The 12,500-nt window shown below is 46.3% G+C and overlaps 2 protein-coding genes across 5 annotated transcripts in view; both read right to left on the bottom strand.

The window, feature by feature from the left end:
• pomt1 (protein-O-mannosyltransferase 1) overlaps positions 1 to 5,059 on the bottom strand; it is an 8,761-nt gene extending 3,702 nt beyond the window's left edge. For 3 of the 4 annotated variants that reach the window (XR_007943222.1, XM_051950877.1, XM_051950879.1), the window contains exons 1-11: positions 4,901 to 5,059; positions 3,814 to 3,938; positions 3,589 to 3,693; positions 3,455 to 3,507; positions 3,052 to 3,198; positions 1,685 to 1,793; positions 1,558 to 1,617; positions 1,377 to 1,470; positions 1,067 to 1,222; positions 289 to 419; positions 112 to 207 (exon numbers count right to left, since the gene is read on the bottom strand). Coding sequence is in view for 3 of the 4 variants with exons in the window: in XM_051950877.1 (XP_051806837.1) it covers positions 112 to 207; positions 289 to 419; positions 1,067 to 1,222; positions 1,377 to 1,470; positions 1,558 to 1,617; positions 1,685 to 1,793; positions 3,052 to 3,198; positions 3,455 to 3,507; positions 3,589 to 3,653 (911 nt within the window). In the remaining variant the exon portion in view is untranslated. The remainder of the gene's footprint in view (positions 1 to 111; positions 208 to 288; positions 420 to 1,066; positions 1,223 to 1,376; positions 1,471 to 1,557; positions 1,618 to 1,684; positions 1,794 to 3,051; positions 3,199 to 3,454; positions 3,508 to 3,588; positions 3,694 to 3,813; positions 3,939 to 4,900) is intronic. The other variant, XM_051950878.1, reaches the window with a different exon arrangement.
• Positions 5,060 to 5,467: 408 nt separating this feature from the next.
• LOC110967084 (rap guanine nucleotide exchange factor 1-like) overlaps positions 5,468 to 12,500 on the bottom strand; it is an 18,988-nt gene continuing 11,955 nt past the window's right edge. The window contains 16 exon segments of the mRNA XM_051951090.1: positions 5,468 to 6,321; positions 6,425 to 6,565; positions 6,942 to 7,039; positions 7,111 to 7,212; positions 7,411 to 7,489; positions 7,623 to 7,717; positions 7,897 to 7,981; positions 8,070 to 8,258; positions 8,352 to 8,435; positions 8,695 to 8,779; positions 8,892 to 8,967; positions 9,056 to 9,164; positions 10,862 to 10,902; positions 10,978 to 11,153; positions 11,236 to 11,256; positions 11,259 to 11,393. Coding sequence (XP_051807050.1) covers positions 6,186 to 6,321; positions 6,425 to 6,565; positions 6,942 to 7,039; positions 7,111 to 7,212; positions 7,411 to 7,489; positions 7,623 to 7,717; positions 7,897 to 7,981; positions 8,070 to 8,258; positions 8,352 to 8,435; positions 8,695 to 8,779; positions 8,892 to 8,967; positions 9,056 to 9,164; positions 10,862 to 10,902; positions 10,978 to 11,153; positions 11,236 to 11,256; positions 11,259 to 11,393 — 1,652 coding nt within the window. The 3' untranslated portion in view covers positions 5,468 to 6,185.

Here is a 12,500-nt window from a genome sequence, read left to right as displayed (position 1 = left end):
TCAGAGACACAGAGACCAATCAGATGAGGACTACGTCTACCAGCATGTCCTGGGACAGGTAGGAGACCGACCTGTCAGACAGATGATCTACCTGTTAGACAAGTGACCTACCTGCCAGGATGTTTGATAATCCACCAGTTGTTGACGTCCTTAAAGGGGTAACAGGTGACCTGCTGCTGGTGTGAGCTGCCCCGCCCATTTTCATACCTGTAGACAAGAGGTCAGGTGAGTCAGACTCGTGATGGGAGGCTTCTGATTGGCTGCTGGGTCAGTGTGAGCTGGCAGCACCTGACTGGGTAGTTTGCCTTGTGTGAGTGAAGCCAGCAGGGGATTGGCTGGGAGGCGGAGCTTCGTAAAGTCACCTGACTGCCATAAGCGACTTCCAGAGGCTGACCCTGAGTGATCCTGGAGAGACCGCCCTGAAACACACATCAATCAATCAATCATAAGTCAATCAATCAGTTAATCAATCAATCGGTCAGTTGATCGATCGATCAATCAATTAATCGACCAATCAATCAGTCTTCTAAGGCAAACCAAGAACATGTTTGAATACTAAACCTCCTGATGGACCACTTGGTTCACCCGCATGACCTGAGAACCTCCTAAATCCCTGCAGGACCTCCTAAAGGACCACTAGAACGTCATAATGGACCACTAGAACCTCTTCAAGAAACATTAGAACCTCATAATGGACTACTAGAACCTACTCAAGGATCATCAGAACCTCCTGAAGGACGACTACAACCCCATAAAAGAACAGTAGAACCTTCCAAAGGAATGATCACGAGAACCACCAGAAAGACACACCTTGGCCCCCGTCCCTTTCCCTAAGGACTACAGATGGAAATTAGCTTGAAAAGCTACAGTCTGGTACAAACATCTTTGCTCTTGAGCTTAATGTCATTGTACACTGTCCTGATAAATAAATAAATGAAATAAATGAAATGACACAGGAACCGCTCTGTAAAGGATCCAAAGGCTGATCTCTAAATGAGCAGAAGAACCTCCTAAGTGACCGGTGGAACCACCTGTACAGGTGAGAAGGTTCTACGAGTGTGTTTACCTGCAGACTGGCCTGGAAGGCGGAGCTCATCAGCTGGTCATGTGGTCCGCTGCGGTTCAGGAGGCTCAGGTGGAGGTAGAACCAGAACACATAGAGCAGAACAGGAACCACCAGCAGATACACAACTCTACACACACACTGCACACACACATTCAGCTGGGCACACACACACACACACACACACACACTAATTAGCTTCAGACAACCAGAACACGATCACACCTGTACAGGTACATGACCTGCAGGAGGGTTCTCTCTGGAACCTCATCACTGATCTAGAACGTAGAGCTGCAGCCTCATTGGGACTCACATGACTGACAGATCGATCTCCAATCAGGTTCCAGGTGTGCAGAAAGGCCACGCCCAGCAGCAGCAGGTAGGAGAACAGGCCCATGTACTTCACCCTGACACAGAACACGTTCCACAGCAGAACGTTTGTTTAAGACTAGAACACGGGACAGAACCCAACACAACACAGATGAGGATCTCACCCAATGGCTGCAGCACAGGAGACGCCTGAGAGGAGGAGCCAGAACCACCGGAACCAGGAGCTGAGGAGGAGGAGGTCCACGTTAGATGTTAGAACCACAGCAGGTGGAGCGTACAGCTGAGACTCACCTGGTGGGGGCGTTGTGGAAACGCAGGTACGAGAAGAACGCCAGCAGAACCAAGAAGATAAGAACTGACTCCAGTAACATGAACCGTGATTGGACGATCAGAGAGTTCTCTGGAGAACAAGAAACGATGACATCAGGCAGCAGAACATCCAACAGACACACAGGTTGATGTTTACCTGGGAACCAGTGGAACCATCAGGAACCACTAGGAACCATCAGGAACCACTAGGAACCATCAGAACTAGTGGAACCATCAGAACCACTGGAACCATCAGGAACCAGTGGAACCATCAGGAACCAGTGGAACCATCAGGGACCATCAGGAACCATCAGGAACCACTAGGAACCATCAGAACGAATGGAACCATCAGAACCACTGGAACCATCAGGAACCAGTGGAACCATCAGAAACCGTCAGAACCAATGGAACCATCAGAACCAGTGGAACCATCAGAACCAGTGGAACCATCAGGAACCAGTGGAACCATCAGAACCAGTGGAACCATTAAGAACCACTAGGAACCATCAGAACTAGTGGAACCATCAGGAACCAGTGGAACCATCAGAAACCACTAGGAACCATCAGGAACCAGTGGAACCATCAGAACTAGTGGAACCATCAGAACCACTGGAACCATCAGGAACCAGTGGAACCATCAGGAACCAGTGGAACCATCAGGGACCATCAGGAACCATCAGGAACCACTAGGAACCATCAGAACGAATGGAACCATCAGAACCACTGGAACCATCAGGAACCAGTGGAACCATCAGAAACCGTCAGAACCAATGGAACCATCAGAACCAGTGGAACCATCAGAACCAGTGGAACCATCAGGAACCAGTGGAACCATCAGAACCAGTGGAACCATTAAGAACCACTAGGAACCATCAGAACTAGTGGAACCATCAGGAACCAGTGGAACCATCAGAAACCATCAGAACCAGTGGAACCATCAGAACCAGTGGAACCATCAGGAACCATCAGAACCAGTGGAACCATCAGAACCAGTGGAACCATCAGGAACCATCAGGAACCATCAGAAACCATCAGAAACCATCAGAACCAGTGGAACCATCAGAACCAGTGGAACCATCAGGAACCATCAGGAACCATCAGGAACCAGTGGAACCATCAGAACCAGTGGAACCATCAGGAACCATCAGGAACCATCAGGAACCATCAGGAACCAGTGGAACCATCAGAACCAGTGGAACCATTAAGAACCACTAGGAACCATCAGAACCAGTGGAACCATCAGGAACCATCAGGAACCACTGGAACCATCAGGAACCAGTGGAACCATCAGAACCAGTGGAACCATCGGAGCCTGGAGAGCCACTGGTTCCTCAGTGTTCTCAGCTCACCCAGCAGCAGCAGAACAGCAGCTCCCAGAGCCGACAGGTGAGAGAACCTCAGCTCCAGAGTCAGCAGGTAAACCAGGGGAACAGAGAGAGCTCCACACAGAGCCGGTAGAAGCCGTAGACTCCACACACTGACGCTGCTGGGATACTCTGTGCAACGAAACAAACACACATTATTCTACTTTAAACTGGTTTTACTAACTGGTTTCCAAAAACTTTAGAGAATTTTCATGTCTGTTCAAACCAGAAGAAGCTGCTTTAGCTGGTTTCCAGTAAACATAAGACAGATCAGCAGGATGAAACCAGTTTAAACTGAGTAAAATAAACTAACATAAACACAACATTCATTGTTCTTAACCAGTTGAAAATGGTTTTAACTGGTTTAAACCCAGATAAAACACTTTACCTGCTCCGATTCTGTTCCACACAAAGTTCCCATCGAACCCTCCCAGGTAGGCTGGAACCGAAGGAACAGACGTTAGAACAAAAACAAACAAACAGCTGTTGTCTCACATACTGGTTGTCATGGCAACTGACCCTCCCAGCGCCAAGATCATGTGACCGAGCGGTGGCCCGCTGTCATCGATGAAGAACACCCTCTTCATGTAGAGAGACACGAACTGTCCGTAGTAGACCTCATCGAACCTGCACAGAGACATGGAGAACCATGGAGAACCATGTAGAACCACGGAGAACCATGGAGAACCATGTAGAACCATGTAGAACCGCTGCATCCTGGTGAGCTCAGGTAGACGGAACACTCACACCACAGCATTGGGGTAGCTCAGATGGCTCAGTCTGGTCCAGAGGGCCAGCAGGGAAACCAGAACCAGAACCAGGTCCACCTGAGCCGTCACCACCAGGGGAGCTGCAGCATCACCGACATCCTGCTGAGACACAGAATCAGAGAATCACAGAAGATCCACCATCAGACAGGAGTCAGCTAGAACCTGGACAGAACACAGCAGCAGAGCAGTATCCCCCACAGTAATCAGATTACTTTGAGTAGAACAGCAGAGTACTTCCTCTGATCAATAATCAGAAACAAACACTTTATCAAGACAACATTGGAACTGGAGGCTCCAAAGTAGAAACTCAGAGAACTAAAGTGATCCAGCTGTGATTCCACTCAGTCTACCTGATGAACATGGTTCTAAATGGAGCTGAGAAGAGCAGAACGTTCTCGGCTCTGGACCTATGGACTGGGTCTATCTATGTCTGCATCATGGCTCCACGTGGAGAAGAACTGAACAGAGGAAGAGAAACATCTGTACCACTAATCAGGAGGTCTATAAGGAGTCATAGTTCCACTAATCAGGAGGTCTAGAAGGAGTCATAGTTCCACTAATCAGAGCTCCTAAAATGACTCCACAGACGGTGAACTACTTTCTCCATCCAGCTGTAAAACAGACATCAGCTGCTTCAGACTTGGTTCAGGGGTTCTCCATGGAAACCAGAGTTAGTGTGAAGCTATCTTCAGAACATCAACTTCTATTGATGGAGGACCAGAACTAAACCTGGCCGCTGCTCACAAAAAACTTCCAGATGAACGTTTGCTGAAGAACTTGGAAGAATGGGAGCAGAAATTAGTGGACTCTGGTTCCTCCATGAGAACTGAAGGAGGACAGGAGAAGCACTGGAGGAACCTTTAAAGCCTCTTAAACTCGGTGCTTTATTATTTATTTACTTATTGTTGATCTGACGGTTTAAAAAACAGTCGTGTTCTCTGCAGAACCACTTCAGCTGTTCCACAAGTTCCAGCCTCACAGAGCAGTTAGCCTGTTAGCCAGCCAGCCGGTTAGTCGCGGCTCTCACAGCTCCGTACTTCCGGGTACCTGTTGCTGCAGCTCACCTGCTGTCGTCACCGCGGTGTCTCCATGCTGCCGGTAACTCTCCAATAACTCTCCAATAACTCTCCGGTTCCCGCTCTTTGTGTTTGTTTGTAGCAGTGGCCGATCGATGATTCCGGTTCGATCCGTGCTGCCTGCTGATTGCTCCGCTCTTCGCTCTGCAGTACAGCCTGTGGTTACCATGGAAACAGCAGCAGCCGTTCGTTTCATCCATTTTCTGCTTTTACTCATCATCAGATAGAAGCTGTTTATTTAGTTTATTTACCGGGAAGCCAGCTTAAGACAACAACATGTTATTTACATTTAATTCATTTTATTACGTTTTCATGATGTACAGTGTATGTATTTATTATTTATTTCGATTGGAATTATCTTGTTTTTATTTGTAAAATTTTGTTTGTATTTTACTACATTGCATCTGTGGGTTTTATTAATGAACTGTCTGTTTGCTTTCATCATCTTTATATTTCAGTTTTTATTTTGAAATCCAGTCAGTCAGCTGATGTTCTTCACTCAGAGGTCAAAACTTCAACTCTTTCAGCTTTACAGAAGCACAGCAGACACAGAGCTGGAAAGCTGAGATTTATTACTAAAATTTTCTACTTCAACCAATCAGGTGAAAGTAGACGAATTAAACTGTCATCAGCAGATGGTAACCGGCTTCTTTGATTAGTTCCTGAAGATTCTGCACCTTCTTCAAGGTTCTTCCTCAGTTCTGACTGATCGATGATCCCAGAGAGGAGTTCACCTGCAGCACCACTCATCAGGCTACTAGCTAACCCTGGCTAACACTAGCTAGCACCACTCATCAGGCTACTGGCTAACACCAGCTAGCACCAGGCTAACACCAGCTAGCACTTTTACACACACCTAGCTCCATGCTAGTCGATGCTGTTCTGTCAGTGCACACCTGGTCATGAACAGGATATTATCCAGGTGAGCTGGAGGGACTTTAAACACCTGAAATTCCCATCAGTCTCTTAGAACTGAAGAAAAACCTTGAAGGTGAAACCTGAAGAGACGTCCAGTTGGTTCTATTGAAACTCTCCTGATGACTTTTAGAAGGTTAGCATCCTGCTAACATGATTAAGGTTTATACTTCTGCTGTTTGAGGATCCTCCAGTGCCGTTTGGTTCCTGTTCAGGTGAGCAGTAGGCATGTCCACCTAAGTTAGCTATCTGTTAGCACAGGTTAGCTCAGTTCCTGTCCTGGTCTTCATGCTGCTACCTTGTGGAGGTGTCTCTGATTGGTCGGCAGCTGTGTGACACGCTGCTGTGTCTTCGTGGCTCATCTCTGATTGGCTCGAGGAGCGTTCTTTGGGCGAATCCTGAGGGAGAGTTCCCACAGCGCCTCCTCCGCCAGGTGATCGCTGAAGTCATTGAAGAAGGAAATGATGTCATCGTCAGGCTGCAGAGAGTAGCGTCTGCAGAGAAGGACACACTCAGTACACAATAATACTGCAGTGATACTACAACCCTGGTAATGCTGATGGTAGTAATACTGATGATAATACTGCAGTAACTGACACTTGCTGGTAGCTCCTCAGAGTATCCAGGATGTTGAACTGCTGCCAGCGTTTGGAAAAGTTCACCTTTGAACCCTGTGATGTCATCAAGGTGTCAGGATTCCCCAGGTGGACGAAGGTCAAGTCCTGAAGAATCAAACCCCTAAACAGAGAGACAGGTGAGAGACAGACAGGTGAGAGACAGACAGGTGAGAGACAGACAGGTACAGTGTCAAATGATTCGTAATATATATAGGAGTAATAACCTACAGGTAGGGTATATATGGGTATTAACCTACAGGTAGGGTATATATGGGGTATTAACCTACAGGTAGGGTATATATGGGGTATTAACCTACAGGTAGGGTATATATGGGGTATTAACCTACAGGTAGGGTATATATGGGGTATTAACCTACAGGTAGGGTATATATGGGGTATTAACCTACAGGTAGGGTATATATGGGGTATTAACCTACAGGTAGGGTATATATGGGGTATTAACCTACAGGTAGGGTATATATGGGGTATTAACCTACAGGTAGGGTATACAGGGAGGTTCCACCTCAGCCAGAGCTGCTCTGTAGGCTCTGAAAGAAGACGAACTGTCGATCAAAGAGCTGAAGTCCTCCAGAGCCTGAGAACAAAACAAAAACTAATTATCTTCTGATTACAAGCTGTCGATCAAACTATTGATCCTGAACCGACCTCAGAGGTGCTTCTCTGCCAGTCTAGGCGTCGCAGGGGGGCGGAGTCAAGTGCTGACAGGATGGACAGATACGAGTTAAAGTTGTTCAACTTTCTCAGGTTCTGCAAAAAACACAGGTGGATAGTTTCTAATGTAAGCTGATGATTCCAGGTGCTGCAGAGTACAAACCTACAGGTATGGTATAAATACCGGGTTTATAAACCCACTGGTGGTGTTTATATACTGGGCTTATATACATCACTACATGCTGTTGCTCTAGGATATAGTCAGACCTCAGTGTGCTTCATGTAAAGAGTCACCTTCATGATCTTTAGGAACTTGAGCAGCAGCTTCTCTCGGTCCTGAGGTTTGTCCTGAAGGATGATGACTGAACGAACCCTGAAAACAAACACAGCTGATCAATCATTTAGTAACCAGTAGGAACCGTCCTGGACCCTGAGAACCCAGAGAGAACCGGAGCTGATCTGTCTCTAGCAGACGGACGTTCTCAGTGCTGAGGATCAACGTTTACCAGAAGGAGACGTTGTTGAAGTGTTGAGTGAACTCTGTCAGGTTTGGACTCTTCTCCTCATTCTGCTCCTTCGACCACAGCAGCACCTCTGGAAGCTACACAGGTGAGACAGACAGACAGGTGAGATAGACGGGTGAGACAGACAGACAGGTGAGATAGACGGGTGAGACAGACAGACAGGTGAGATAGACGGGTGAGACAGACGGACAGGTGAGATAGACGGGTGAGACAGACAGACAGGTGAGATAGACGGGTGAGATAGACGGGTGTGCACCTGGATCTTGTAGAAGAGCTCAGAGTCCAGCAGGGTCAGCTGTTCAGCTAAATCCTGACTCCTGAAGTCCAGAAGAGTTCCTGGTCTGAAGGACAGAAGGAGAGAAACACGAAAAATGGACCAATCACAGCACAGCATACCACGTCTTTGTCCAGTCAGGTGAGAGAGCTTACCTGGCTGCCACACCTTTGGCAGCAAGTGGGCGGAGTGACTGAGGAGAGCCAATCAGCTGCCACCTCTTCTCCATTTTGGACAGGATGTTGGAGTGCAGTTGGTGGGCGTGTCCCAGCTCTCCACCAATCAGCAGGCTGAACACCAGGTCCATCAGCAGCGACAGCAAATCAGACTCCAGCTCTGTGTCGCTGCGCATGTGACCAAAAATATGTGGACAGTTGAACATAAGTTACATGCCTGAAAGCGTCTGATTGGTCCAGGTGTGTCTCTGTGAGCCTCACCAGAGTTCGTTCACCACTCTGTCCAGCAGGTGAAAGGTGTTTCTGGCGGCTGAAGGTTCTTGTGTGTCACACAGGTGTCTGTACGTGTCAATGGTTAAAGATTCAAAACAGACAGACGGACACTGACACTGTGACTTTGGTAAAATACCTGGATACCTGTCCTACACCTGTCCTACACCTGTCCTATACACATGTCCATGCTGATATTATCAGAAGACTTCAGAGCTCTTTGTATTTCCGTGTTTTCTTGCTGTTAGTATTTCAGAGTATGAAGTGGAACTGATCCTGGTCTGACCAGAGCTCAGGTGTTTACAGGTGAGTTCATTCAGGTGTTTGAGGATATCGGTGCTGCAGTTTGCTGATGACGTCATTGGGGCCGATGAAGCTCCTGTAGGTGCAGAGGAAGGCTTCACAGTACAGGTCCTGCTCTGAGGACACACATTCACCTCAGGTAAGTACATTATTACCAGGTAAATACCTTATTACCAGGTAAATACGTTAGTATGTCAGGTAAATAAGTGTTTTGTGGAAATAACTCACTGCTTACTGGTGCTGCTGTGGCGTGGACCAATAGGATCTCAGGAGAGGCTGCCTTCACGTCTGGCCCCTCCTCCTCCTGAGTCAGAGGTCAAAGGTAAAAGGTGAGAGGTCAAAGGTCAGAGGGTAGAAGTTGAGAGGTCAGAGGTCAGGGTTCTGGGCTGTACCTCAGCCTTCATGGTGATTCTGTGGAGGATTTCCTGCTGGTTGGTCAGGATCATCTCCTCTACCTCCTCCTCTCTGCTCCTCGCTGCTCCTCCTGGATCCTGCTGGAATCTATGAAAGGAAAATCACCTGTAAGCTGTGAGCTGTGAGGTGGAGAATCTGGACAAACCCAGGTGTGTACAGGTGTGATGTGTCACCTGCAGTGTTGGGCAGTAACGTCACTACAAATAGCGTCGTTAGTAGTTTAACTACGTTTTTCTGTAACGACGTGGTAGCGTCGTTGTTGACAAAATAAAAAACGTTTCAACAGCTTAGCTGATCTTTTGGTCATGTAGCGCGGTAGCGAACGCAAAAAGCTACATTAAAAATGATGAATGTTGAACTGCTTGAAGCGGAGCTTTCTGCTCTGCTGCAGTCTCATCTCACACTTTTAAGGATCAGACAGTGACATCCTCTCCAAACGCCGACATGTCTGTGTCGACCAATAGAAGCAGAGGAACTGTTGATGTCATTCAACAATCCCTTCCACTGGACACACACACACACACACACACACACACACACACACACACACACACACACACACACACACACACACACACACACACACACACACACACACACACACACACACACACACACAGACGCTCGCTTCAGTTCACTGAGAGATGGCAGAGAAGGAGTCAGAGTCACCGTGGCCCTACCTAAATAATTATATGAGTTTTTGTGAAAAAACGGAGAAAAGTTGTTTTCAGATGCCTACTGTGCCAGCCCAAGGCGAAGTTTCTGTCAACTTCAAAGACGTCAAATACAAATCAGAGAACCCATATACAGGTGATACCGAATATGCACAACCAGCAGCAGTTAGCTAACCACCACATGTCAACCGCAGTATAAGATGCACACACAACGAGCTACTTTTCAACATCTAAAATTCGCGTGGCAGTAAATTAATTAAATTAAGCGTAAGGTTGTGGTGGCAGTGTGTGAATATGTATAAATTGGGGGATTAAATAAACTGATACATATAGGAGGGAAGAGGTATGGGAGAAAACGAGGTAACAGTAAAACCAAAATCTGTCTTCTTCAGTATTACTGTTAACACTAATGAGCAAATGGCTGAAAAAAATAACAGAAAGGGAAACAAAAGTGATGGCATAAATGATTAAATATCTTAATATTACACTCAAGACCAAAATTGAGTTAAGTAGTAGTGGATACAGCACTTTGGGAAAGCATTGAATGATTTTACATAGATATTAGACTTAAGAAATAAAACTTGATTTAATACCCAAATTATGTATAATATTGTCTTACTATAATATTGCTTACTTTATATGGAAATGATATCAAATGTAACCTATTATACCCTCCAATGTAAGTGGTGTGTTAATATAAGCTACTGCAACTTAATTATCAGATACATTATGTCTGCAATACAAACTAAAAAGAAAATCAAAACAATGATTTCTAATGTAAAAAGGTTGATTCATTTTAAATAGAGCTCCACATATTCCTCAGTGTATCAGCTTACTAAGTTTGGAGCACTGAGAACAAAAATGATGGTTTAATAATAAACAAGTCAGCATTTTCTTGTCTCCGTTTGACTGACTTCATTAGTCCCTGAAAGTTTTTGGTAAGAAAAAAAGTAACTTGAATGTATTAAGCTACTTTGGTCATATTGCTGTAGCTTAGCTTGCTACATTTCTGTGGGTCATAGCTTCAGTGTAGTGAAGCTTGATTTAACACGGAGTAGCTGCTAGCTTAGCTCAGTACAGTTTCCAAGTAGCTTGCCCAACACTGGTCACCTGTCTGTGCTGTGATCTTCAGGTTGTGTATCTGCTGAATCCTGATGATGACAAAAACAAGACAGTCAGTGAGTTGAGGCTAAAACCAGGCAGAAGCTAAATCGCTTCATGTTTACCTGCTGCTTCTTCTTCGGTGGTAGAGCAGGAGCTGAGTGCTGCTCAGGTGAGGGGGCGGAGTCTGTGTCCAGGTGAGAGTCTGACAGCTGGTCCCGCTGCCTGCTGTTGTACCTCTGATAGAAACTGACAGCTGATTGGTCGGAGTAGGACGAACAGAACTGGAGGTACTGATGGACTGGAGACAAGCAGGTAGACAGACAGGTTGTTATAGACCTCACAGCGTATTGATCACTGATGAGCTCTGCAGTTTCACTCACTGTGTCGCTTCTTCTCGGGAGGGGAGGCGGAGTCTTGCTGGGGGACAGAAGGGAGGAGCCAGCTTCATCATCACCACTGACATCACTGTGGGCGGGGCTCTGACCCGGAGGGGCGGAGTCAAATCCAAAGGAGGGAAGGGTCTGAGAGAGGTTCATTCCTGAAGGACAGAGACAGCAGAGAGAGTCAGACAGACAGACAGAATGATAGACAGACAGAGAGACAGACAGAATGATAGACAGACAGACAGACAGACAGACAGAATGATAGACAGACAGAAAGACAGACAGAATGATAGACAGACAGACAGACAGAATGATAGACAGACAGAGAGACAGACAGAATGATAGACAGACAGAGAGACAGACAGACAGAATGATAGACAGACAGAGAGACAGACAGAATGATAGACAGACAGACAGACAGACAGAATGATAGACAGACAGACAATGATAGACAGACAGACAGACAGAATGACAGACAGACAGACAGAATGATAGACAGACAGACAGACAGACAGAATGATAGACAGACAGACAATGATAGACAGACAGACAGACAGGCAGAATGATAGACAGACAGACAGACAGACAGGCAGAATGATAGACAGACAGACAGACAGACAATGATAGACAGACAGAGAGACAGAGAGAATGATAGACAGACAGACAATGATAGACAGACAGACAGACAGAATGATAGACAGACAGACAGACAGACAGAATGATAGACAGACAGACAGACAGACAGAATGACAGACAGACAGACAGAATGATAGACAGACAGACAGACAGACAGGCAGAATGATAGACAGACAGACAGACAGACAATGATAGACAGACAGACAGACAGACAGAATGACAGACAGACAGACAGAATGATAGACAGACAGACAGACAGGCAGAATGACAGACAGACAGACAGAATGATAGACAGACAGAGAGACAGACAGGCAGAATGATAGACAGACAGACAGACAGACAGAATGATAGACAGACAGACAGAATGATAGACAGACAGACAGACAGAATGATAGACAGACAGACAGACAGAATGATAGACAGACAGACAGAATGATAGACAGACAGACAGACAGACAGACAGAATGATAGACAGACAGAGAGACAGACAGAATGATAGACAGACAGAGAGACAGACAGACAGACAGACAGACAGAATGATAGACAGACAGACAGAATGATAGACAGACAGACAGACAGACAGACAGAATGATAGACAGACAGACAGACAGAATGATAGACAGACA

Source organism: Acanthochromis polyacanthus, chromosome 7, assembly GCF_021347895.1.
Source record: "Acanthochromis polyacanthus isolate Apoly-LR-REF ecotype Palm Island chromosome 7, KAUST_Apoly_ChrSc, whole genome shotgun sequence".
NCBI lineage: Eukaryota > Metazoa > Chordata > Actinopteri > Pomacentridae > Acanthochromis > Acanthochromis polyacanthus.
Note: the sequence above shows the minus strand (reverse complement) of the source record. Positions and strands in the feature narration are given on the sequence as shown.